The sequence below is a fragment of the Ursus arctos genome, unplaced genomic scaffold (assembly GCF_023065955.2).
Source record: "Ursus arctos isolate Adak ecotype North America unplaced genomic scaffold, UrsArc2.0 scaffold_26, whole genome shotgun sequence".
Classification (NCBI taxonomy): domain Eukaryota; kingdom Metazoa; phylum Chordata; class Mammalia; order Carnivora; family Ursidae; genus Ursus; species Ursus arctos.
Window position 1 is genome coordinate 804666 of NW_026622941.1, and position 24868 is coordinate 829533.

At 39.1% G+C, this 24868-nt stretch overlaps 1 protein-coding gene across 9 annotated transcripts in view; it reads right to left on the bottom strand.

The window, feature by feature from the left end:
* LOC113258058 (chromatin remodeling regulator CECR2) overlaps positions 1–24868 on the bottom strand; it is a 175015-nt gene that overhangs the window by 46934 nt on the left and 103213 nt on the right. For 7 of the 9 annotated variants that reach the window (XM_026502762.4, XM_026502760.4, XM_026502761.4 and 4 more), the window contains exon 2: positions 20317–20411. In XM_026502762.4, the coding sequence (XP_026358547.1) occupies positions 20317–20411 (95 nt within the window). Of the gene's footprint in view, positions 1–20316; positions 20412–21959; positions 22774–24868 lie in introns of those variants that run through there. The other 2 variants (XM_048216892.2, XM_044385338.3) reach the window with 1 other exon arrangement.

Below are 24868 nucleotides of genomic sequence, written 5' to 3' on the forward strand. Positions count from 1 at the left end.
GACTGCAGCATTCACATTCCAAGCATGAGCACTGGCATATGAACACCTGGCTTGAACCTCAGTGGGTCTGGACTGGCTTCCTCTCTCCACTCCATGTGAAGCCAGTGATGCCCCTTCAGGAGGGAGAAGCTGGGGAAACAGTAGTTCAAACTGGCGGTAAAAAGCAGATAGTGTGGCAGTGGTGAATTTGAAAATAAAATGGGGTGTATTTTTAAAATTGTTTTTTAGTAGCAAGGAGTATGGAGATAATCGCTCTTTGGTAATACATCCCTTTACCACATGCTTTCTATACTTTCGAATGGACACCATATACCCCAAATAACAAGGCATGTTTTTCCTGCAATAAAATAAAATATGGAATCTATGATGTTGAGATAATTTTCAGAAAGGCAGCTTCGCCGGGGGATGTGGCAGGAGACAGGCTGGGCCAGGCGAGGGCCAGGAGAAGTTCTAATTCCAGTGTGAAGCAAAGGAAGCAGCAGCATACCAGTCCTGCAAACACTGATGTGTATAAACACTGTTGTTCTTTGTGCCCACAATCTGTCTGAAAGCCTCTGCTTGACTCAAAGAAGTGCATGTTTGAGATTCCTTTCCAATAGCCCTATTATCCTACTCCGTTTCAATTACATTGCTTTTGCTAAAGGTTTTCTTAAGTCATCTCCATACCACCTTACCAAGAGATACTTGAGGGCTTAGAATCCAAGATAATTCATTTTCCTTGTATAGAGATAAACCTCCTCATATAAATCTATATCCTTTTCTTTAAACAGCGGAAATTCAAAGGGGGAAAAAAACTTCCAAGGGCATTTGAAACAAAAAGGCTGTAGGAAGCCAAAAATCAGGCTAACACCTTCTTGGTGGTTCTTAATCTTCTATATGACATAAAGCTCTTTAAGAATCTGATTAAGACCATACACTCTCTCACTCTGAAAAATGAGCACACACAATCTTGTGTGCACTTTCAGATCCTGCTACTCAAAAGAAGCAAGGGGCACTATGCTGCTGAAGACTGCTGAAACATTCCTGACTTACCTTACAGCTCAGTCAATTCTCTCTTAAGGACTGAAATACGTCTCATCGTTCTGAAATTATTCTGAATTATAATGAAATGTCTCAACAGAATATGGTTAACAGAAAGATCAAACTAACCAAAGGCTCTGAACACGTCCAGTTTCACTTCGTTTCTTGTCTGAAAAAGTCCCAAATGCTATTAAATACCATTCTTTTCCTTATCATAACTTGTGCATGAAAGAGAGGGAGAGAGAAAGAAAGAATATGTGATTATCCCCTTTCCAAACACCCAAAGTTAACTATTTCTTAGAACCCATGCAATATGCTTCAGAGAATACATGCTTCCGTTGGTGAGACCAATGTTGACATGGATGGCATGACCTCACTAAAGTACATTAACACAAGTCTCAGCTCGCTCGAGCTGGCAGAATTCTTGACGATGCAACCTGCATTAATTGATCTGCAACCTATTCTAAATGATCACAGATGAAAAGAGGACTCTTGAGTTCTTTGAGCCATGTGTTGGTTCTCTGAGACATGAAAGGGTATCTACAGTCTACTTGCAGGGGAACAATTTAGACATGTCGTCATGGAGACCTAAATGACAAAACTACATTTCTTTCTTTGGCCACAACTATTTGTGAAGCAGATGAAATACGTGTTAACAGTTAAGCCACATGAGTACATAAGCACTGGAGTGAGAGAAAAATTTTGGTCCCACGTGAAGCAAAAACTAAAAGGATCTTTAAGAATATCTGATAAAGCGTTTTTCTTAAAGATCATAAAAAGACCCAGAACAAGAAAATTTAAATAACATCTCTGGGGCGCCTGGGTAGCTCAGTCGTTAAAGCGTCTGCCTTCGGCTCAGGGCGTGATCCCGGCGTTCTGGGATCGAGCCCCACGTCGGTCTCCTACGCTGGGAGCCTGCTTCTTCCTCTCCCACTCCCCCTGCTTGTGTTCCCTCTCTCGCTGGCTGTCTCTATCTCTGTCGAATAAATAAATAAAATCTTTAAAAAAAATTTAAATAACATCTCTTCTCTAGGGCCATATAGCGGCTGCTGTACCCCACATATCCTAAAATCAATCTGACAGCCAGGATCAGTTAAAAATCAGGGTAATTTTAAATTAAAGGAAAACAGGACTAAAATACAAAACATATCTTTTAGCAGAAAAACATGTATATAACATAGATTTTATAGATGTTTATGAATGCTTATTTTGGGTAATAGAAAAGTACTAAAAGTCAACTGGAAATCAATATGTAATCATCCTTAAAGGGGATGATTCAAAAAAATACTTTTTTGAACGGAAGTCACATGGGACCCTAAATACTACTGGTATTAACTGGGAAAACTGAAGTGAGGTATAAGATGTGAAAAGGTACAAGAAGAATTCTGAACAGTTGGGGCGCCTGTGTGGCTCTGTTGGTTGAGCAGCCAACTCCTGATTTCGGCTAAGGTCATGATCGCAGGGTTGTGAGACTGAGCCCTGCGTGGAGCTCAGCGGGGAGTCTGTTGGAGATTCTCTCCCTTTCCCTCTGACCCTCCCCTGCTCGTGCACGCATGTTCTACCTCAAGTAAATATATCTTTAAAAAAATCTGAATAGCTTCTGATAATTTAAGGATGCACACTGCTAGCTCGAGAGCGACTAAAATACACATAAACAGAAAACCAACAGAGGAAATAAAGTGAAGTACTAACAAAAATAATGCAAAAAGAAAGCACTTAAGGGCCAAAAGAGGCACAAAAATCAGAAAGATAAAAGAAAAGATGCTCAATATCATCGGTCATTTGAAAACACAAACCAAACCCACAATGAGATATCACCTCACACCCACAAGGACAGGGAAAATTAAAAGACAGATAATAATAAGACTAGGATGGGGAGAAACTGGAACTCCCACATACACTGCTAGTGGGAATGTGAAATGGTGCAGCCACTTTGGAAAAGTATGCCACGTTACTCAAAAAATTAAACACAGGATTACTATATGACTCAACCATTCCACTTCTAGGTATACACTTGAGAGACATGAAAATATACATCCACACGAAAATACGTACACAAATGTGCATACGTAGCAGCATAATTTACAACAGCCAAAAAGCCTGAACAATGCAAATGTCCATGAACTGACGGATAAATAAAGTCAAAACAGGAGAATATTTTTCAGTCATAAAAAGGAATGAAGTAGTAGACTGATGCTACAACACAGATAGCCTTGAAAACATACTAAGTGAAAGAAGCCAGACACAAAAAGGCAAACACTGTATGGCTACCCTCATGACAGATACCTAAAACAGGAAAAAATATAGTTAGCAAATTAGTGGTTGCCTAGTATTAGAGGTTGGAGGAGATGGGGAGTGACAACCAACAGGTATTAGGTGTCTTTTGGGAGTGATAAAAATGCTCTGGAATTAGATAGTGGTGATGATTACACAGTTTTATGAATATACTAAAAACCAATGAATTGTACTCTTAAAAAAAAAAAAGCCCAGAGGAACAAGTGGAAAACCAACTTTACCAACAACTGCATTAAATGTAAAAGGATTAAACATCCCAACTAAAAGGCAGAAATTATCAGACTCAGTGAAAAAACCCAAGACCAGCAATAGGATATCATCTATAAGATACAATTTAAATATAAAAATACAAACAATAGAAGGATAGAAAATTAGGCAGAATGATAGGTAGTAGGCAGAATGAACATTAATAACAAAGTAGTTCGAAGAAGACAAAAGGCCAATTCACCAGGATACATAACAAAGCTACATGTATGTATCTAACCACAGAACCTCAAAATTCACAGGACAAAAAATGACAGAAGTAAAGGGAGAAACAAATCCACAAGTATAGGCAGATATTAACATCTTTCTAATTAATATACCAAGTAAACAAAAGAACCACTGAGGACACAGATCTCAAACACCACAACGTGACCATTTATAGACTACTATATACAAAAACTACAGTATATTCTTTTCAAGTGCGTATGAAATGTTCACTATGACAAACCACAGGCTAGGACATATAAGCCTCAATAATCTTAAAAGATTGAAATCTCATAGAGTACATTATCTGAACACATGGAAATTAGAAATCAAAACATTAAGATATCCAGAAATTAAATAGCACACTTTTATAACCCAAGGATCATAGAAGAAATATAAAGCAGAACATGTTTCAAATGATAATGAAACTACAGTATGTCAAAATGTGTGGGATGCAGCCAAGCACTGCTTAGAAGGAAAGTTATAGCATTAAATACCTGAACCGAAAGGGCAAAAAGTCTCTAAAACAGTACTGTGACTGAAGAAAAAGAAGAGCAATCTATAAAGCCAAAGTAAATAGGAGAAATAAAAATAAGAAATCAATAAAGTGGAAAACAAGCAAACAGTAGGTCAAGTAAAAAGTTGGTTCCTTAATAAATGTTTGAAAAGTTGATAAACCCGCAGAAAGAATATAAAGAGGGAGACAGAAACAACAAATTATAATATCAGGAATGAAAAGCAAAGCTATCACTGCAAATCACACACATTAAAAGGATAAGAGAATATTATGAACAGCATTACAGAAATAAATTTTACAACTTAGATAAAATAGACAAATTCCTTGAAAAATGCCAAATAACTTACAAAAAAGGACTTAAGAAATAGAACACCTGGACAGACTTCATCTATTAAAGAAAGTGAATCAATAATAATCAAAAGCTGGCACAAAGAAAACTACAAACCCAAAGGTTTTCAGTGGTCAGTTCTTCTGAATATTCAAGGAAATATTCTTCTTTTATTTTATTTTTATTTTATTTGTCAGAGAGAGAGTGAGACAGAGAGAGAGAGAGCACAAACGGGGAGCAGCAGGTAGAAAGATACAGGACTCGATCCCAGAATCCTGGTAACATGACCTGAGCCAAAAGCAGATGCTTCACTGACTGAGCCACCCAGGCGTCCCTCAAGGAAACAGCTGAAAGAAATCACACAAACTCTTTCAAAAAACAGGAGAGAACACTTGTCAATCCTTGCATCAAAATCTGACAAAGATATACAGAAAATAAAACTAGACCATTATTCCTATGAACATAAATGCAAAAATCCTCAACAAATTATCAGCAAATCACATTCAGCAATATGCAAAGGAGACAACATTTCATATTTACTAGTGAAAGACTGAACACTTTCCCCCTATAGTAAAAGAATATACTGAGGGGTCCATGGGTGGCTCAGTTGGTCAGGCGTCTGCCTTCAGCTCAGATCACAAGACTCTGTGGTCCTGGGATTGAGCCCCATCTTGGGCTCCCTGCTCAGCAAGGGAGTTGCTTCTCCCTCTCTCTCTGCTTCTCCCTCAGCTTGTGCTCTGTCACTCACTGTCTCAAATAAATAAATAAAATCTTAAAAACAAAATTTTACTTATTTATTTGAGAGAGAGAGAGCACAAGAGCAGGGTGAGGGGCAGAGGCAGAAGCATACTCCCTGCTCAGCAGGGAGCCTGATGCGGGGCTCGATCCCAGCACTCCAGGATCATGACCTGAGCTGAAGGCAGACATTTAACCAACTGAGCCACCCAGGTGCCCCAATAAATAAAATCTTAAAAAAAAAAAAAAAAAAAAGAATATATATTGAGTCTTAGCCAGTAGAGTAAGACAAAAGAGGAAGTACAAGGGACATAGAATGGAGTGGAGGAAGCAAAGCTGTTTTTAACTTTAAAGTACATAAAAAATCATCAGGAATCTACAACAAAGCCAGTAATACTAAAAAGTGAATTCAGGAAGATTATAAAAATATGGTCAAGACACCTGGGTGGTCAGCAGGTCAGGTGTCCAACTCTTGGTTTCGGCCCAGGTCATGATCTCATGGGTGGTGATGAGCGCCTGGGTGGCTCAGGGGGTTAAGCATCTGCCTCCAGCTCAGGTCATGATCCCAGGGTTCTGGGACTGAATCCCTTCTCAGGCTCCCTGCTCAGCAGGAGTCTGCTTCTCCCTGTCCCTCTGCCCCTCCTCCCTGCTTGTGCTCTTTCTCTTTGCCTCAAATAAACAAATAAAATATTTTAAAAAAAAATTATCTCATGGGTGGTGAGACTGAGCCCTACAGTAGGCTCCATGTTCAGCAAGGAGTCGGCTTGAGATTCTCTCCCTATGCCCCTCCTCCCACTCTCTCTCTAAAATAAATAAGTAAATCTTATAAAAACATGGTCAACATACAAAAATCAACAGCATTTTATATATACTAGGGAAAAATAGCTAGAAAATAAAAATTTGGGGGGCACTTGGTGGCTCAGTTGGTTAACTGACCAACTATTTGTTTTGGCTCAGGTCACAATCTCCTGGGTGGATACATGAATGCCAAGTTGGGCTCTGAACTAAGCGTACAGTATGCTTTAAGTTTCTCTCCCTTTGCCGTTTCCAGCTCATGCACCATGCACATGGGTGCAGAGGCACACTCTCTCTCAATTAATAAACACATAAATAAACTCGTAAAGTAATTCTACTTACAGTATCATCAAAAATATCAACTAGTTAGAAGCAAATGGAAATATGTCCAATATTTTCACAGTGAAAACTACAACCTATTATTGAAATTAAAGAAGATAAACAAATGGTGAAACCTATATATCACGTTTAAGGACAGGGAAATTCAACATTGCTCAAAATTTCTGTCTACGGTCCCAGCAGGATGCGTCTTTCCCCTCCCTCCAAATGTTTTTTTTTTTAAATTTATATGGAAATGCAACAAACTTAGAACAATAAAAACAATGAAAAAAAAAAAAAACACCCCTGCCCAAGATGGAAAACTTACAATCTGGTATTTGTGTAAATATAAGACCTACAGATCAATGGAATAAGGGAGAGTCCAGAAATGTACTGAATATATATGATATTCATAAAGGGGAAAAAAAGAACATTGACCTTCTACTTCACACCCAATACAAATACTAATTCAAAACACATCATAATACCAACTGCAAAAATCTAAAACTAAAAGAACACCTAGAAGAAAAATTTTCTTGACATTAAGGTAGGTCCTGATTTCTTACATAGGAAACAAAAAGTATAAAACATACTAGAAAAAACTGATAAGATGGACTTCAACAAAATAAAACCTTTTCATTTCTCAAAATACACTGAAAAACAAATGGAAAGGCAAGCTACACACCAGGAGAAAATATTTATAACTCATATATCTAGTCATCAGGGAAGTGCAAATTAAAACCACAATGAGTTACCACATTATACACGCTAGACTCAGTAAAATTAAAAGCTGGTTAAAATTAAAAACAACAAATGTTGGTAAAGATATGGAGCAACGGGACTGTTCAATATGTTTTTAGTAGGGATATAAATGTTTCACAACAGTTAGAAAATAGTCTGGCAGTTTCTTAACTATACTCTTGTAATATGACCCAGCAATTCCCAAGAAAAATGAAAACATATGCCCACAAGAACATTTGCATACAAATGTTTACAGACGCAAACTGGAAGCAACATGCAAGTCCATCAACTAGTGGACAGATAAACACACTGTGATATATTTTCCCAGTGGAATATAATTTAGACTCCCTCTCCCGGAAAAGGAACAAACTACTGATACAAACAGCAGTATCAATGAATATCACACAGACATTATGCTGACTGAAAGAAACCGGATGCAAGAGTACATACTGTATGACCCAACTCATAAAATTCTAGAATAAGGTAAAACTTAATCTACAGTGATAAAAATCAGATCAGTGATTGCCTGGGGTGCAATCTGGAGGGGTGGGGATAGATTTAATGGCAAAGGTCACCTTCTGCAGAAATGGAAATGTCCTATTATCTTGAATAGGATGGTGACAACATGGTGTATTCATTTGTCCAACAAAAGCCTGTACACTTGAACTGTGTGAATTTTACTGTATCTAAATTATATCTTAATAAAGATGAGTTTAAATGGACTCATTTCACAGAAGTATTGTAATTTCCAAAAAGATAAATAATATTTCTATAGAGGGCAGATGGGACCCCCCAAATACTAAATGTTTAAGAGTCTTTACAGAATCTATTATAGAATGTTAGGTACATAATTACTGCCGCAAAGTAAAATTTATGATTGTTACTAGTTTCTGCTTTGAGTGGAAGCCACAAGAAAGCGAAATAAAGACCACACTGAAGCACAAATTAGTCTAGGTAATCAAAAAAGCACTCTACTAAAAGTGATAAAAGAAAAAAAAAACCTTTTGGTGTCAAATATTATCATAATGAGCATTTAATGGAGGGTATTTTTATAGGGCTTAAACCATTGCTCAAGACACTGTTTGATGCAATCCTATCTTCACTTTGACAGCTAAGAGCAAACCAGGAGTTCCTGATTTCCAATCCCATGCTCAATTAGGTTAGGTTACTTCTCAAAGAAGAATAAGAAGGCTGCTGAGAACCAGCTGATGAATCACTTTAAATGCCCACAGTATTTTTATTGATACAGGCCCATAAAACCAACGGGCGAGAATTGCAATTCCAGGGAGAATAACAGGAGGGAAAGTATGGAGTGTTTCGACAGCCATAAAAAGTATGTTACCAACACAAAGTCTGTTACTCTCCTTTTAAGTTTATATACTGATGGGGGTAAATCAGCAAAGAAACTGCAAAGACAAAACAAAATAAACAAGAACCCATGTGTCTGCCATCAAGCTTAAGAAATAGAAATTTAGCCGTTCCTTAGATTAGTGGAACTTCGAGGATGGTCCTGGACCAGTACATTAGCATCATCCAGAACCCGTAATGTATGCAAATTCTCAGCCCCATCCCAGCCTACTGAATTAGATGGGGGGGTCAGCAATCTGTCTTTTAACGAGCCACCTGATTGATTCTGATATTCCCTAAGGTTTGAGAATCACTACTTCTCTAGCTACAGTCGGCTCCCTTCCTACCAGGTAGAATCATTTTCCTGGGGGCGCCTGGGTGGCACAGCGGTTAAGTGTCTGCCTTCGGCTCAGGGCGTGATTCTGGCGTTACAGGATCGAGCCCCACATCAGGCTCCTCTACTAGGAGCCTGCTTCTTCCTCTCCCACTCCCCCTGCTTGTGTTCCCTCTCTCACTGGCTGTCTCTCTCTCTGTCAAATAAATAAATAAAATCTTTAAAAAAAAAAAAAATCATTTTCCTGAACTGTGTTACTCACTGCCTTGATTTTCTTTCTCTTTCTTTATGAGAGAGAGAGCTAGCACGAGCAGGGGGAAGGGGCAGAGGGAGAGGGAGAAGCAGACTCCCTACTGAACACAGAGCCTGACACAGGCCTGGATCGTAGGGCCCTGGGATCATGACCTGAGCCGAAACCAAGAGTCGGCTGCTTAACCCACTAAGCCACCCAGGTACCCCCCCTTGATTTTCTTTATAAGTTAACCACATATATTTATCCTCATTTAGTTTCCTCATTTTACATTTATAGAAACATAATCACTGGTCCATATGCTTCTGTGAATTGCTTTATTTGCTCAACATTTTTTTCTGGCTTGATTTATCCAGGGTTATGTGTATAGCTGTGATATGGCTGACCTTCAGCTCCTAGAGGCCACTGCAGTCCCTAGCCAAGGGAGCTTTCCCAATGTGGTTGCTTACTTCATCAAAGCAGCTCTACGGCATCTGACAGTGAGAAGGAGTCCTGTAAGGTATGAAAGAATCAGGGGAGTATCATCCCATCAGTGTTCCCAAGTTCTATTGGTTAGGAGCAGGTCCCACCCACGCTCAAAGGGAAGGGATCACACAAAGGCACAGAGGATCCCAGAGGATTCCGGGGACTCCCCGCTCGGAGTCCAACTGCCACCATCTAGTACCCACCCATTCAGATGCAGCAGTCCTGTCTTTGTGGTTTCACATTTCACAGCTTCAGTTACCAGAGGTCCAAGCAGATGGCCCCCTTCTGACTTATCAACAGCAGCCTAATGCTACATCACTCACCTCATGTCATCATGGAGGCACTTTATCATCACACATCACCATCATAAGAAAGGTGCGCACAGAACAGGAAGACATTGTGAGAGAGCGCGAGCGTGTGGTGTGTGCATATTCACAACACTTATCAGAGCAGACTGTTCTAACTGCTCTATTTTATTGTTGTCAGTCTCTTACGACGCTTATTTTTAAGTATTTAAATTTCAGTTTTTTCTGTGCCTAATTTATAAATTAAACTTTATCATACACATGGTTCAACAGGTTCAATACTATCCACAGTTTCAGGTATCCACTGGGGGTCCTGGAACATACTCCCTGCAGATGAGGAAGGGTGACATGACTCAGGCACAACAAATTCCTAAACAGTACAAATAACATCAAGCCAAACCAAAGATGTGCTACCCGCCGAGCTACCCGGAAAATGCTTAGACGTATGTGAGAGCAAGTATCACCACAGCATAACAGAACATGTGTGGAAGTAAGAGTCCGATGACGTAGATACAGTTTTGCTGCTCAAGTTTCCTCACAGGATAAAAAGCAAATTGTACTAATGATAAAGTTCCCTTTACTTCTAAGACACTGATTCTGAATTGCGGATTGGTTTGAGATTTGAAAAACCTCTTAAAGCAGAGGTCCACAGATAGAAGTCAGGTGGCCCGTGAACCTGGCTGAGAAAATATTACCTTTTAACTAGCCTCTGACTGAATTTTACATTCTGTTCAATTATGAATGTAGGGGGGAAAACATCAGCATATGTATTTTTCTTGGTCAAAAGAAATAAAATATTTTCACATCACATTACAGATACCATAAATATCTCAAAATAACCATTTAGAATCATGAATACTTGAAGATTAAGATACTAATCTTCAAAAATAAAGCCTGCTGCTACAGTATGTTGATGAGTTAATAAAAAAAACACATTGCCGTATCAAAAATTTGTTTTATTAAAATTTTACTAACTGTATTTCAGTATAAGTTAATTAAATAGGATTAATACTATTTATTTTGCGATTTCAAATCATATTCTTAAATGAGGTCCACAGACTTCTTTAGAATGCCAAGGAAGCACACAGCTCAAAAACAGTTAAAACTCCTTGTTTCAGATGAAAACCTCTTTAACATTTTTCTTTTAATTCATCGATAGCATGGTGCTGTGGGTAAGGGCTGGAGGTCTAGGATTACACTGCTAGGGGCCAAATCTGTCCTATATCAATAACCAGCTGTGTAATCTTGGACAAGTTATTTAACCTCTCTGTGCCTCAAATTTGTCATCCTTAATAAATGAGTGAGAAAGGAATTTATATTAGGCATTCCAAGGATTAAATAAGAGTTCCTAAAAAACATTTACAATAGTGCCTAAGATAGTAAGGATAAGCAGACAAATATAATTCTATCCTATATATAAGGGCACAAACCTCAGTTTGGAGAACACAATTAACAAATGGGGGGGGTTGTGTGGCACTCCTGGGTGGCTCAGTTGGTTAAGCATCTGCCTTTGGCTCAAGTCTTGATCTCAGGGTCCTGGGATCCACCCCCACATTGGGCTCCCTGCTGAGAAAAGAGCCTGCTTCTCCCTCTCCCTATGCCTGCCACTCCCCCTTCTTGTACACTCTTTGCCAAATAAATAAATAAAATCTTTAAAAAAAAAAAAAGAACAAATGGGGGTTCTATGTGCCATTTAAAGGTTAAAAGGAGTTAGTGCAAACCAAAATAGTAATCTTTTTAAGTGTTCTAAAAACAGGGGCTGGCAAACCATGAATTGTGGGCCTGAATGTCTTTTTCTTTTTTTTTTTTTAAACAGCCTATAAGCTAAAAATGTAAAAAACCATTCTTTTTTAAATGATTGGGGGGAAAAAAGCAAAACAATACTATTTCATGACATGTGAGAATATTATTAAATTCAATGTACACAAAGTTCTAAAAAAACAAAAACAAAAACAAAAAAACACACAGCCACAATCGGCCATTAAAGTATTCACAGCTTTTGCACTACGCTGAGGGAGTAGTTCTAACGGATCGTATCACTTACACAAAGCGTAAAATAGTTATTCTCTAAGCCTTTATAGAAAACGTTTGTTGACCCCAGTTTCAAAATGTGCAAACCAAAGTAGTAAGAGATGGAAAGCTGCTTGAATCAGTGTCTACATTCCACTCAGCATATTTAGAAACTATGAGAATGTTTCCACATACACTGATATAATAAACTGATATTTATTAGTAGCTCAAGATTATTCTAAGGCTTCTCATAAATTATTTACTCTTCATGATAACTTTAGTGGGTACTATTATCATCTGAGATGAGGCAAGTTATGCACAAAGAAATTAAGGAACTGCCTTAGCTCCCCACAACAGGTAAATCTCAGAACCAGAAAAGGCAAGCATTCATTTGTCCAAATTTCTCTTTTTACAGGATGAGATGAAAGTCAAATTTCAGAAAGCATACATTCACTCTGACTGCTAGTGGATACCACTTGTGGGACAGAATGACTATAACTTTGGACAATTCCTTTCAATGGAAAAAGTAAAATCCATTATAGTGGTCTTTCTTGTCTGGGAGCTCACCATACAGATGTGTTCAGAATGTGACTATTCACTGAGACGTATAACTACAGACTATACAATTTTCCGTGTGTATATTATCTACCAATAATAACAAGGTGTTTTTTAAAAGATTTTTTATTTATTTGAGAGAGAGAGAGAGAGAGAATGAATGGGGGGAGGAGCAGAGGGAGAAGCAGGCTCCCAATGAGCAGGGAACCTGATGTGGGGCTTGATCCCAGGACCCCGGGATCATGACCTGAGCCGAAGGCAGAGGCCCAACTGACTGAGCCACCCAGGAGTCCCAAGAATAACAAGTTTTTAAAAGGCTGAGGTGAGAGCCACTCTCCAGAACAATTAATTCTGAATCTTGGGGCTGCCAGTCCCCAAATTTATTTGGTCATCCAGAAATATTTTTATTTCACCTGTATTTTAAAAACAAACAAAAACAAGTAAAAATTACTGATTATGTTTTCCACAGTACTCCTCCATCTTACAGGTGTGTTTAGCAGAATGTGGTTTCAAAAATGCTGGAAAACTGATTACCTCCCTGCCCCAGTGCAGAACAGCAGGCTCTGCTTTTTAAGGAAGCTCTCTTCATCACTACTGGTAGGACCTGTGCTGCCACACACTGTACCAAAGAATAATGAATACTGAGAACACTGAGCTCCCTGGGCTTTTTTTCCTTCTATCCATCTGAAACTCTCATATTTTCCTTCAAAAGCAGAAAAGTCAAAGAAGTAGCTACTAGCAACAGGGAAGGGGAAAAACTCCTTTCTCTCTTCCTCATTACAACAAGTATTTGAAATTTTATGATATTTGACTGAGGTCTTTTTTTTTAAATTAATTAATCCCTCACTTCAAAGGAAATCTTGTAGGAGTAACTAACACAATCCTGTGATAAGGAGGAAATGTATATTTATAAAAGCTGTTATAACTCAGCACTGTGGAAGGGGAGCATGCAGTGTTTGAACTTGTCCCTGGCTTCTATGCAGTCTACAAAAGTAGAAATTGTGGAGAGGAGGCAGAAGGAATAGATGACAGAATGAAACTGGGCATTTGCACACCCAGTGACTGCTAAGCCAACACAACTTTGATGAGAAAAATACATTCTGAAATACATAAATGCTATTTTTACCTCTAGGTATACTTATGTGAAAAACAGAACCTAGTCAGTACAGCTTACCCTGTACCCCATCTTTCAGACGGGGATGGGGACTCCCAATCTATACTGTATTTGGTCATTAAAAAAAAAAAACCCTGTATTTTTGAAACTTTATTAAGTTCTTAATTTTAATTCCAGTATAGTTAACATACAGTGTCATATTAGTTTCACGTGTACAATATAGTGATTCGACAATTCTATACACTCAGTGCTCATTATGATAAGTGTAATACTCTCAATCCCGTTCACCTATTTCACCCATTCCTCACCTACCTCCCCACTCTGGTAACCATCAGCTTGTTCTTTCTCTATAGTTAAGAATGTTTCTTGGTTTGTTTCTCCCTTCTATCTTCATTTATTTATTGTTTCTTAAATTCCACATATGAGTGAAATCAAAAGGTATTTGTCCTTCTCTGACTGACTTACTTTACTTTTAGCCTTATACTCTAGCTTCATCCATGTCATTGCAAATGGCAAGACTTCATTCTTCTAGATCTTTCCGTTGTACATTAAATCTGGGGCTGATTACTCCACGCTCGTTTAACCTGCCCGTGAGGGTCACAACAATCTTCCCCACTCTGTGATCATTAATGATTTCAAATTCGCCAATGGAACCATGCTTCAACATCACAGTGAGAAACCGGACGATGACTCCAGAGCATGGCTTAGTAAGAACCTGCTGTTTGCCTCTCTTTTCAGTGTTCTTAATATTCTTGAGAGCGTCTGCCAAGACATTCGTGTGTACCACTATGGTGGCACAGAAAGATGGCAGAAAGAAAGGTTTCATTCTTTTTTATGGCTGAATAATATTCCATTGTATGTATACACACATCTTCTTTATCCATTCATCTATCAGTGGACACTTGGGCTGCTTCTAAAATTTGGCTATTGTAGTATATATATCCTTTCCAATTAGTGCTTTTGTATTCTTTGGGTAAATATCCAGTAGTGTGCTACATCATAGGGTAGTTCTAATTTAATTTTTTGAGGATTCTCCATACTGTTTTCCACAGTGGCTGCACCAGTCTACATTCCCACCAACAGTGCATGAAGGTTCCTTTTCCCCCAGATCCTCACCAACACTTGTTTCTTGAAACATCATCTTTTTTACACTGCAAAAATTCCTTAATTTTATGTTAAGAAGAAAAAACACAAAAGGGTCTGAATTTTAGGCCTAAAATTCAGATTTTAATATTCAATCTCCCGTTCTTTCAAATCTTTGTACCTCATCTTGCTGATGTGGGAATTATTCATCTTCTAGCTAGCTACATGACCTGATAAGTAAATTGTCTGGATATCTTTCCTTCCCTATAAATGGGACCTTATTAATTTAGGAGATCACCTCATACCATCTCTTCTTTACTTCACAATGAAAAAAAAATTAAATGAACACAAGTGAAAATAGAATGAATGACGGGAAAAGGTGGCATCTAAGTTAAAAATATTCTGCAGATGGGGCGCCTGGGTGGCACAGCGGTTAAGCGTCTGCCTTCGGCTCAGGGCGTGATCCTGGCGTTATAGGATCGAGCCCCACATCAGGCTCTTCTGCTATGAGCCTGCTTCTTCCTCTCCCACTCCCCCTGCTTGTATACCCTCTCTCGCTGGCTGTCTCTATCTCTGTCGAATAAATAAATAAAATCTTTAAAAAAAAAAAAAATATTCTGCAGAATATCCATTATTTTCAAACTAATTACTTTTATAGGAAACGTTATCAAAGTAAGTATACACTTTTTCTATAATTTATGGTGGAGACTAATGGTAAATATGAGAGGAATAAAAGTAAATGAGGAACAAGCTGGTTACAGTCATTTACCCCCATTTACAATGGGGCAAATCAAAACCTCTCATTGGTAATTCATATATATATATATAATTTTTATATATAATTCATATATATATAATTCAAATACACACATATACTTACAGGATCCATTAAAACCAAATATGATTATCCAAAAATCAATTAATTGGTCCTTGTCCACACAAAAAAATCTATCAAAATATCCACACAATTTATGAAATATTAATAACTAAGTAAATATAATTAGATACAAGTATACATCTTACCCACTATTATTTAGTTTTGTTCTGGAAGATACAGTCAATACGATAAAAGCAACTATAGCAGACAGCCTTTAAGAGGCCCAAAATGATTTCTGCCTCCTGGTATTCACACCCTTGTACAATATCCTCCTATTAAGTATGATAGACCGTCCATACCTTGCTTTTCATCAACAGAATATGGCAAAAGGATGTCATTCCCATGATTATATCATGTAAGATTCTCTCCTGGCAGACAAGAGCTATTTTCCTGCTGGCCTTGAAGGCACAAACAGCTATACAGTAAGCGGCCATGTGGCAAAGGAACTGTGGATGACCTGTGGGAGCTGACAGCAGCTCCCAGTCAACAGCCAGCAAGGAAATAAGAACCTCAATCCTACAACTGCAAAGAGATGACTCTGCCACCAACCTGAATGAACCTGGACTGCTCCCCAGTTAAGCGTCCAGATTAGAACACAGCCTGGATGACACCCTGAGGACAGCCCCGCAAGAACTGAGCAGAGGGTCCAGATGAGTCACATGTACACTCCTGACTTATAAAACCGTGAGATGATAAATGCATTTTTTAAGCTACTAAGTTTGGAGAAACTTGTTATGCAGCAAAAGAAAACAAATACATGGATACCTGACCAGTCAAACCCTGAAAGGACTGTAGTTCTAGTCAAGGTCCTGGGTACCTTGATTGCAGTTTCTAAGCAATCCTATGTTAGACATACCCAGCTAAGCTGAAGCCAGATTCTTTTTTTTTTTTTTTTTTTTAAGATTTTATTTACTTATTTGTCAGAGAGAGAGAGAGACACAGACAAAGCACAAGCAGGGGGAGCGGCAGGCAGAGGGAGCAGCAGGCTCCCCGCTGAGCAAGGAGCCCGATGTGGCACTCGATCCCAGGACCCTGAGATCATGACCTGAGCCAAAGGCAGATGCTTAACCATCTGAGCCACCCAGGCATCCCGCTGAAGCCAGATTCTTCACAGAAATTATGATATAATAAATTTTTGTTGCTTTAAGTTGGTTAAGTTTTAGGGTATTGTTACATAGCAGTGGATAACTAGTACACCATGAAACAGACAAGAACACAAATACCAAAAGGAGAGAGGGATGATAATCCTAGCAAATGAGAAGAGAATCAAATTAAAAAATGATCAAGATCAGTAAACTGGGCAGATTCAAGATCTATACACAAGAATATATTTTCAAAGTACTTACAATATGAATGGGATTCAACTCCTAACAGTGACAAAAATTAAAATACTCAAGCATGTATCTGACCTAACTGAATCAAGCTGTATACATTTTTACCGAGTAACAGAAAGAGCCTGAACAAAAAGGCAATCTCAATATTGAGAAGAGGTCAATTCTGCCTGAATTTATTCACAGGTTCATCTGACTCTAATCAAGAGAAGGGGATTTCTTATGAACATGATGAGATAATGTAATTATTTTCTGTAAGAATGAAGAAGATTAAGACAAATTTTAAACAGAAAGATTAATGAGAAGGAGTACCCTCATCAAACATTAAAATATAATATAAAGGAATAATCACCCAAATGTTATTAGTTGCTGTGTCCCAGACAATATCCCTACTGTTTCACATACACAATGTTACTTCAACCTTACGATAATCCAACAAGTAGAGATACTATCATTAAACACATTTTATAGATGAAAAACCTGAGGCACAGGGTCACAAAGCTAGTGAATATATTAGGGAGACACAGTGTGGTATCAGAGCCAAAAGAGACTAACAGGTACAATCAGAAAGAACCAAGTAGTTTCTAGCATGAGCAAAAAATTAGGAAAAGATCAAAGAGATATCACGTGCCAACAGGGATGGGAAGATTTATTCCACAGATGATACGACTTTAGCTATTTAAATCTTCAACCACAGACTGTCCCCTCTATCTCCACGGTCCCACACTGAAGACCATAAGCTCCACAAGAGATAGGAGACTGTTTTACCCTACCAGCACCTAGGGGCTGGCATGTTATGGGCAATGTCAGAGCTGACAAGGGTAAAGGAACACTCTTGTGCAAGACTGAAATAGAAGAACCTAGACGAAGAGAGCCTCACAATTTTTAAATGGGTATTTCTTTTCCCTGATCTTCAACATACCAGTAAAATGACCCAAGTATATTAACAAGAAGGTCAAGTATACAAAAATTACAAATGTGCCCAATAAACCTAAGAAAAGATATTGAACATGTGAAGAATGATCAACGAAATGCAAGTTAAAACACTTTATACCTATCAGACTGGTCAAGATTAGAGACACCATGTCCCGTTACTTGTACCATCATAATAGTTTCACTCTGTCTCCTTTCTCCCCTGTTTAATTCATTAGCCCCTAGTTGGTCTTTCTACTTTCCCTCTTGCCCAGGATGCTTAATTAAAAACACAATCTGACGACTCCCCTGCTCTCCTTGCTTTTATGTTGATACCCCTAAATTCTTAACTCAGCCTAGAAAGCCTATTAGGCTCCAATTCCTATTGTGTTTATTGAATTCCTTGAACTGAAATGTGTGCAGTAGACAGGTTAAAAAAAAGAAAGATACGTAAGGTAGGTGATATGAACATGACAGGTGATGAGTGACAACCAGCCTCTGCGAGGGAGAGTGGTCAGGAGTGCTGAGTCCTGAGGCAGACCAGACCCCGTATACCCTCCAGTTGATGGTTGTCTGCATGGGTCGCAGACCATCAGATATTTTCTAAAAGCTGTAAATTGGGATTTGAAATGTGAAATCTCATTATAGATGTTGGCAACAAATTAAAATTTAACATTCAGGGACCAAGACTGTGCCACTCAAATAAATCATGTGTCTGATCCACGTGGGACTTTGTACTCTATAATCTCTCGGCTCCGCTCTAGGGTTATCACTCCTTCAGAGGAGTTTCCTCTGTTCTGCAAATCTTCAGACGTTTCCTTTGTTCATTCATTCATTCACTTATGTATTATACTTTATAAAATACGGGCACTGGCCAAAGGAAGCCCAACACGTATCATGTTCTCATATAAGGTTATACGCTCTGTTGACACTCTGTATTTTTACTTTAGAACACTTATTACAATAATTACATAATTTGTAATTATATAAATATTACTGTAATTCTTAGTGGATCTCCCTCTCCCACACCTAGTGGTTACTGTAAATGCCATGAAGGCCCTGAGGGTGTCCATTTGTCCTACCAGTACCTGCTACCCAGCAAATAGTGGGCAATGCCCAGATGGAGGTTTAGGCAGATACCCTCATGCCATAAAGATTCAAGGCTAAAATGGAACAATCTCTGTGGTGGGCAGCCTGGCAAATTTATTTTAAAAATCTTAAATGGACATTTCTTCTGAGTGATCACAGTTCCAGAAATTTAAACTGAGGAGATAATTCACTATGTGTACAAACTTTTATGTCCAAGGCCATGCATTATAGCCTGTTTACAACAGTTAAAAGATAGACACAAATGTCCAGCTACCATGACAATCATGTTTAAGAAAAATAACTGTCAGGATGAATGCAAGATATGAAAATGTAAAATCATATCCCAGTATGCCTACAACTGTGCTTAAAAACCATATCCCAATAAAAGAATGGAAGAACTTAATTATCATGCTCAAGTAGTAAAACCGTAGATGGATTTTCCACCTTTCATCTATTCTTTATCTAGTATAACCATCTGGGTATTCTCGGAGAAAAAGTCATTATGTTAACACAGTGAGTCCAGGAGCAGCCCCTTAAGGGATGCAAACTTCTACCCTAAAGAAAACGGCATTTCATCAATCTCATACTCATCTTGTAACGACAGGTTTATTGCACATGAGTGTTAGGCCTAGTTTCCAAGCCCTAACAGATACCTAAGAGTAGATTTAATAGAGCAGAAGTATTTGAGAGTCCATCTTTAACTGTATGAAAAATATAAACCTTAACACCCCAAACCCCTGCCCTGCATGGCACTGGAGGGCTGAAAACTGGAAAACTATTTTGTCTCAGCTTTTTAAGAGTTGGCTCTATAGAGCTCTGCCCTGTATAGAAACACAGTAGCAAAGAAAATGTACATCAAGTTAGGGTGAAAACAAGGAATGAGGCCTTATCAGGAAGATCCTTTATTCGTCTACACAGATAAAATTTTGCTCCAAATGTCTACACATGTCAAATGTACTAGGAGAGCTGTTTACTTGGCAGTTATTGTGTGAGGGAGCCTAAAAGCTCCATATTAAAAATTACGCTACTGGTTATGTGAACAATAAAAGATACTCAAGTGGTAAAAATGTAGTAAAATCTAGCTTTAATTTGTTAGGCAACATTTTACCAATACTGCAAGAGGCTGTAATTTCTGTAAAAATCAGAAAGAAAGGCATATACTGAGAAGAAGAAATTCTACACTTGATTATGTTAACTGGTGGATCCGAGAGTAAGGGATATAGATTTGTCAGAGTGAAAGAAACTCAGGGATTATAATAAAATCAAAACTCAACTGCAGAAGTAGCCAAACACAGAGCTGGGGAATCCAGTGGTAAATACCACTGGCAAACGATCAGTTCTGGTTTGTTACAAGAGACATGAAACATCAGTGCAGCTGGATAATTAGTTCTTTCTAGGAAATACGTAGTAAAATCAGAATTACTCACGTGATATCCCTTCGTTGATAGCAGCCCTGAAGCAGGCAGGCGATCAGGTCACTGATAAACTCCACGTCATCTCTGTGAAGAGCTGCTTCTAACTCCTATGGAGGAGGAGCAGGAGAGGGAGATTGAGATCACAGACAGAGAGTTCGTAAAATCCACCTGTCCCTGCTTCCTATCACCCACACTATCAACATCTCTCTCCAAGCCACTACAGGGTCAGTGTAGCCAAACTGCGTGCCATGGACAAACACTGCCTTTCCTCCCACAGTTACTGCTAGAAGAGTAACAAGTTCAACTTTTTGTTTTCCGACGGAGTTTACTTCTCCCATTGCTCCATTCCATTTTTCTGCACACCAGAAGAAACACATATCTCTTTTTATAAGTCAATGCTAGCTACATAATTATCAAAGAGCTTAACTTATATAAATATGCTATAATGCCTTTTACTTTAATGGCAAGAGAATAAAGTAGCATATACACAATTGATTAGAAAGTATTCTTCATTCCCCTAACAGTTTTATTTATTTATTTTTAAGATTTTATTTATTTATTTGACAGAGATAGAGACAGTCAGCGAGAGAGGGAACACAAGCAGGGGGAGTGGGAGAGGAAGAAGCAGGCTCATAGTGGAGGAGCCTGATGCGGGGCTCGATCCCACAACGCCGGGATCACGCCTTGAGCCGAAGGCAGACGCTTAACCGCTGTGCCACCCAGGCGCCCCTCCCCTAACAGTTTTAACAGGTAAACCATCTGCAATTGCTTTAAAGAGCCACTATATTTGTTGAAAAAAAAGCACTGGTAGGGGCGCCTGGGTGGCTAAAGTCGTTAAGCGTCTGCCTTTGGCTCAGGGTGTGATCCCGGCGTTCTGGGATCGAGCCCCGCATCAGGCTCCTCCACTGGGAGCCTGCTTCTTCCTCTCCCACTCCCCCTGCTTGTGTTCCCTCTCTTGCTGTGTCTCTGTCAAATAAATAAATAAAATCTTGAAAGAAAGAAAGAAAGAAAGAAAGAAAGAAAGAAAGAAAGAAAGAAAGAAAGAAAGAAAGAAAGAAAGAAAAGAGAAAAGAAAAAAAAGAAGCACTGGTAGTGAGCAATAGAGTTAGCAACTCTTATTTTGAGGATGCTACACTTAAGTGACTAATGACAGGAGATTGCCAGAACTGAGATTAATCTTACATCATCTAGAGAGAAGGAGGTAATGTCTATGTTAACGGTTTAATCCTAGGTGAGATGTATTTGCTTTCCTTGGGATTCAAGCAGAAAATGCCACAAAGCTAACTTGAGAAGGAGCCACTGGGACAAAAAGTGACAATGGGAAATTTCGGGAGATGCTATTTCTCTTTTCAATCTCTCATTTTAAACCAGGATTTTCTGGGGCGCCTGGGTAGCGCAGTCGTTAAAGCGTCTGCCTTCGGCTCAGGGCATGATCCTGGCGTTCCGGGATCGAGTCCCACATCCGGCTCCTCCGCTGGGAGCCTGCTTCTTCCTCTCCCACTCCCCCTACTGTGTTCCCTCTCTCGCTGGCTGTCTCTCTGTCACATAAATAAATAAATAAAATCTTTAAAAAAAAAATAAATAAAAATAAACCAGGATTTTCTAAGATGATGGAATCTAAATCATCAACTCTTGGGATACAAAGTTGCTCACACCATTTCAACCAAGATGCTATCTTCTGCATGCAAGCCATTTTCCAACGGTCTGCTTATGGTTTGACTGGCTCATAACCAGATCTATAAACACAGAAAAACAAACTTTCAAGGCTCATATTAATGGTTCTGAAAGCATGAGGCATGCATAAGAAACAATTTCTGGCCTAAACACCAATTACACGGCAGTGCATACTTAACAGGGGAGTCTGCTGCTACTATAAAAACATTAAAGTTTTTCTAATGATTGTAATAAAATAATTCTGTAAAATAATTTTGTAAGTTATTTTATAATGGTTCCATTTGTTATTTTATTTTTTAAAATTCCCAAGTTTGTAAGCACTCACTCTAAAACCTGTTCTAAAACAGAGGCGCTTTGGCGGCACAGTCAGTGAAATGTCAAGACTCTTAGTTTCAGCTCAGATTGGGATCTCAGGGTTGTGACATGGAGGCTGGCGGTGGGGTGGTGGGCTCTGTGCTCAGCAGGGAGTCTGCTTGAGCTTCTCTCCCTCTGTCCCTGAACCTTGCACACACTCTAAAATAAATAAATCTTAAAATAATAATAATAAAACCATCATAGGACAAAAAACTGCTAAGCATACTAACTGACACAAATAAGCAAAATACAAACTACCCTGAAGTCGTTCACCTGAAAAGGTTCATACTGCCTTAAAGGCCCAGGTGAATGAAACTCAAAGACAAGGCTGAGGTCTGCAAACATTTTGCTTGCCTTAATTACAACCTTCGGAATTATAACACATCTATAGCAATGGTTCTTATTCTATTAGTTTATTAATTTCTGTTGGCAAACTTCTTTTCTACATTCTAGTTAGTGATTATCCAGAAACACAAGAAACTCTACCAACCAGAGATAACAAAGATCTGAACTATAATTAGCCAGAATTCATCCATACAACCAATATTTACTATGTACCCACCCTATCTAAGATAATATAGTACTTCCTAAGTGCTGAGGAGCTTAGTTTAGTTTGGAGAGATAAGAGTACAAAAAAAGACAGACAAACCAACTAATTAGCACTATTAGGTAGAGAAAAGTGCTACGGTGCAATGGGAATTGAGGGAAAAAAGGACTCCTTTTGGCTGTGGGAAGCCTAAGAGACTGCATGAAGATGGTGGCACCGGAGATGGGAAAACTGAGGCCGTGTGACAATGGGGGGAGAAGCAGGCCATAACCAGGTGCAGGGAACAACGGGAGCAAGGGCACCAAGAGGACGGTAGCTTCAGTTTAACTATTCTGTAGATACTACAAGGGGAGTGATGTGAGCTAAGACTGATCGCTGAAATGCATACTGAGCTAATGAGTTTGGCTCTTCTTTGGAAGACAATGCAGATTCACTACAGTTATTTTTATTGAAGAGAGGCACAGTGATACTAACCTAGCTGCTGTGTATTTAAGAGGAATCCTAGTGGTAGCGGGTGCGAGGTGGGGTTAAACACAAACAAGAGCCTGGGAGAAAGATTCTGAAGGGCTTACCGAGGGAGAGAAATAGCAGCAATGGGAAAACAAAATGGGACAGAATTCAAGATGGGACAGAAGTGAAACCCAGACCACCCCATCCAGGTCTCTTCCCACAGGGCTGCTTCTTACTGGCCCAGGCGCTCTAGGCTAGAAAGGCTGATGGCTTTAACAGCTATAATAGCCCACCTCCATCACTCCCAACCAACCCTCAAATGCACCATTCTCCCTAAGCAGAAAGAAATCTCTTCCCTCCTCCCTTCTGCCAAGCCATACTGTAGATCCTTTACATGAAAAAAATTCATCTATAAAATCTTCCTAGCTCAGGGATGCCTTAACTGACAGTCTGTTAAGCATCTGCCTTAGGCTCAGGTTATGATCCCAGGGTCCTGGGATGGAGCCCCACACATCGGGTTCCCTGCTCTGCGGGGAGCATGCTTCTCCCTTTGCCTGCTGCTCCCCCTGCTTCTGCTCTGTCTGACAAATAATAAATAAAATCTTTAAAAACTAAACTGAACTAAAATCTTCCTAGCTGAGTTCCACTTTGCTGGTTCCTCCAGCAACTCCTTCAATACTGTGTATGCTCACATACTTACACATTCCTGCTGGGGTTCTGTCCCCCTCGTCAGTGTAAATTAAAGAGCACCCTGTGATTCTTGATTAAAGATGCTGTAGTCAGACGCTTCCTACTGTTTTTAAAGAAGTACCAAATTAAAACTACGATAAAGGCCACATTTGAAGAGATAAGAACGGGAAGGCTTTACCAAGGACAGAGAGAAGTTTACTGCAGATCTCTGTGGAGGTATGCCCGGATTCCTAGAAGCCACAAGATACGTGTGGATCACTTTTATTCAGTAGTAATCAATATAAAACATTAATTTTATAGGACAGTCATATTACAGAGCAAAGTATAAAATCTGCATTAAATTTTATGCTGAAACTCCAAAAAAAAGAAAAAAAATGTCACTCATATGGAACAGTTCAAACTCTACTGTGAATTTCCTTTCTTTTACATTTCCTGCTTCCCACTCACAGACATTCCCTTCTGGCTTAGGTGGAAACGCTTGACATGAACACTTCCCTTTCTATCAGGATAACTTTCACTAGAGGAAAGTTCTAGTTGTCCAGTTTATACCTGCAATATTGTCTTCTGAAGAGGCAACAATAAAATATAGCAATATTTACCCGGCACATGCACAGTAAGGCGGAGCATGGCATGTGTAGAAAGTACCAATCAATGCCTCTCCCCAAAGCGGAGAGGGTGATTAGAGAACTGAAGACAGGACAGGCCTGCTCCTTAAGGATCTTCATACTAGAGTGTGGGTTTTACTTCCATAGGCAATCAAGTCTGGAGAAGGAGAGTGAAATGATCAGATCTCTATCTCAGAAAAATAATTCTGAGAGCAGAATGCAGAATGAGTGGGAGGGGTACCAG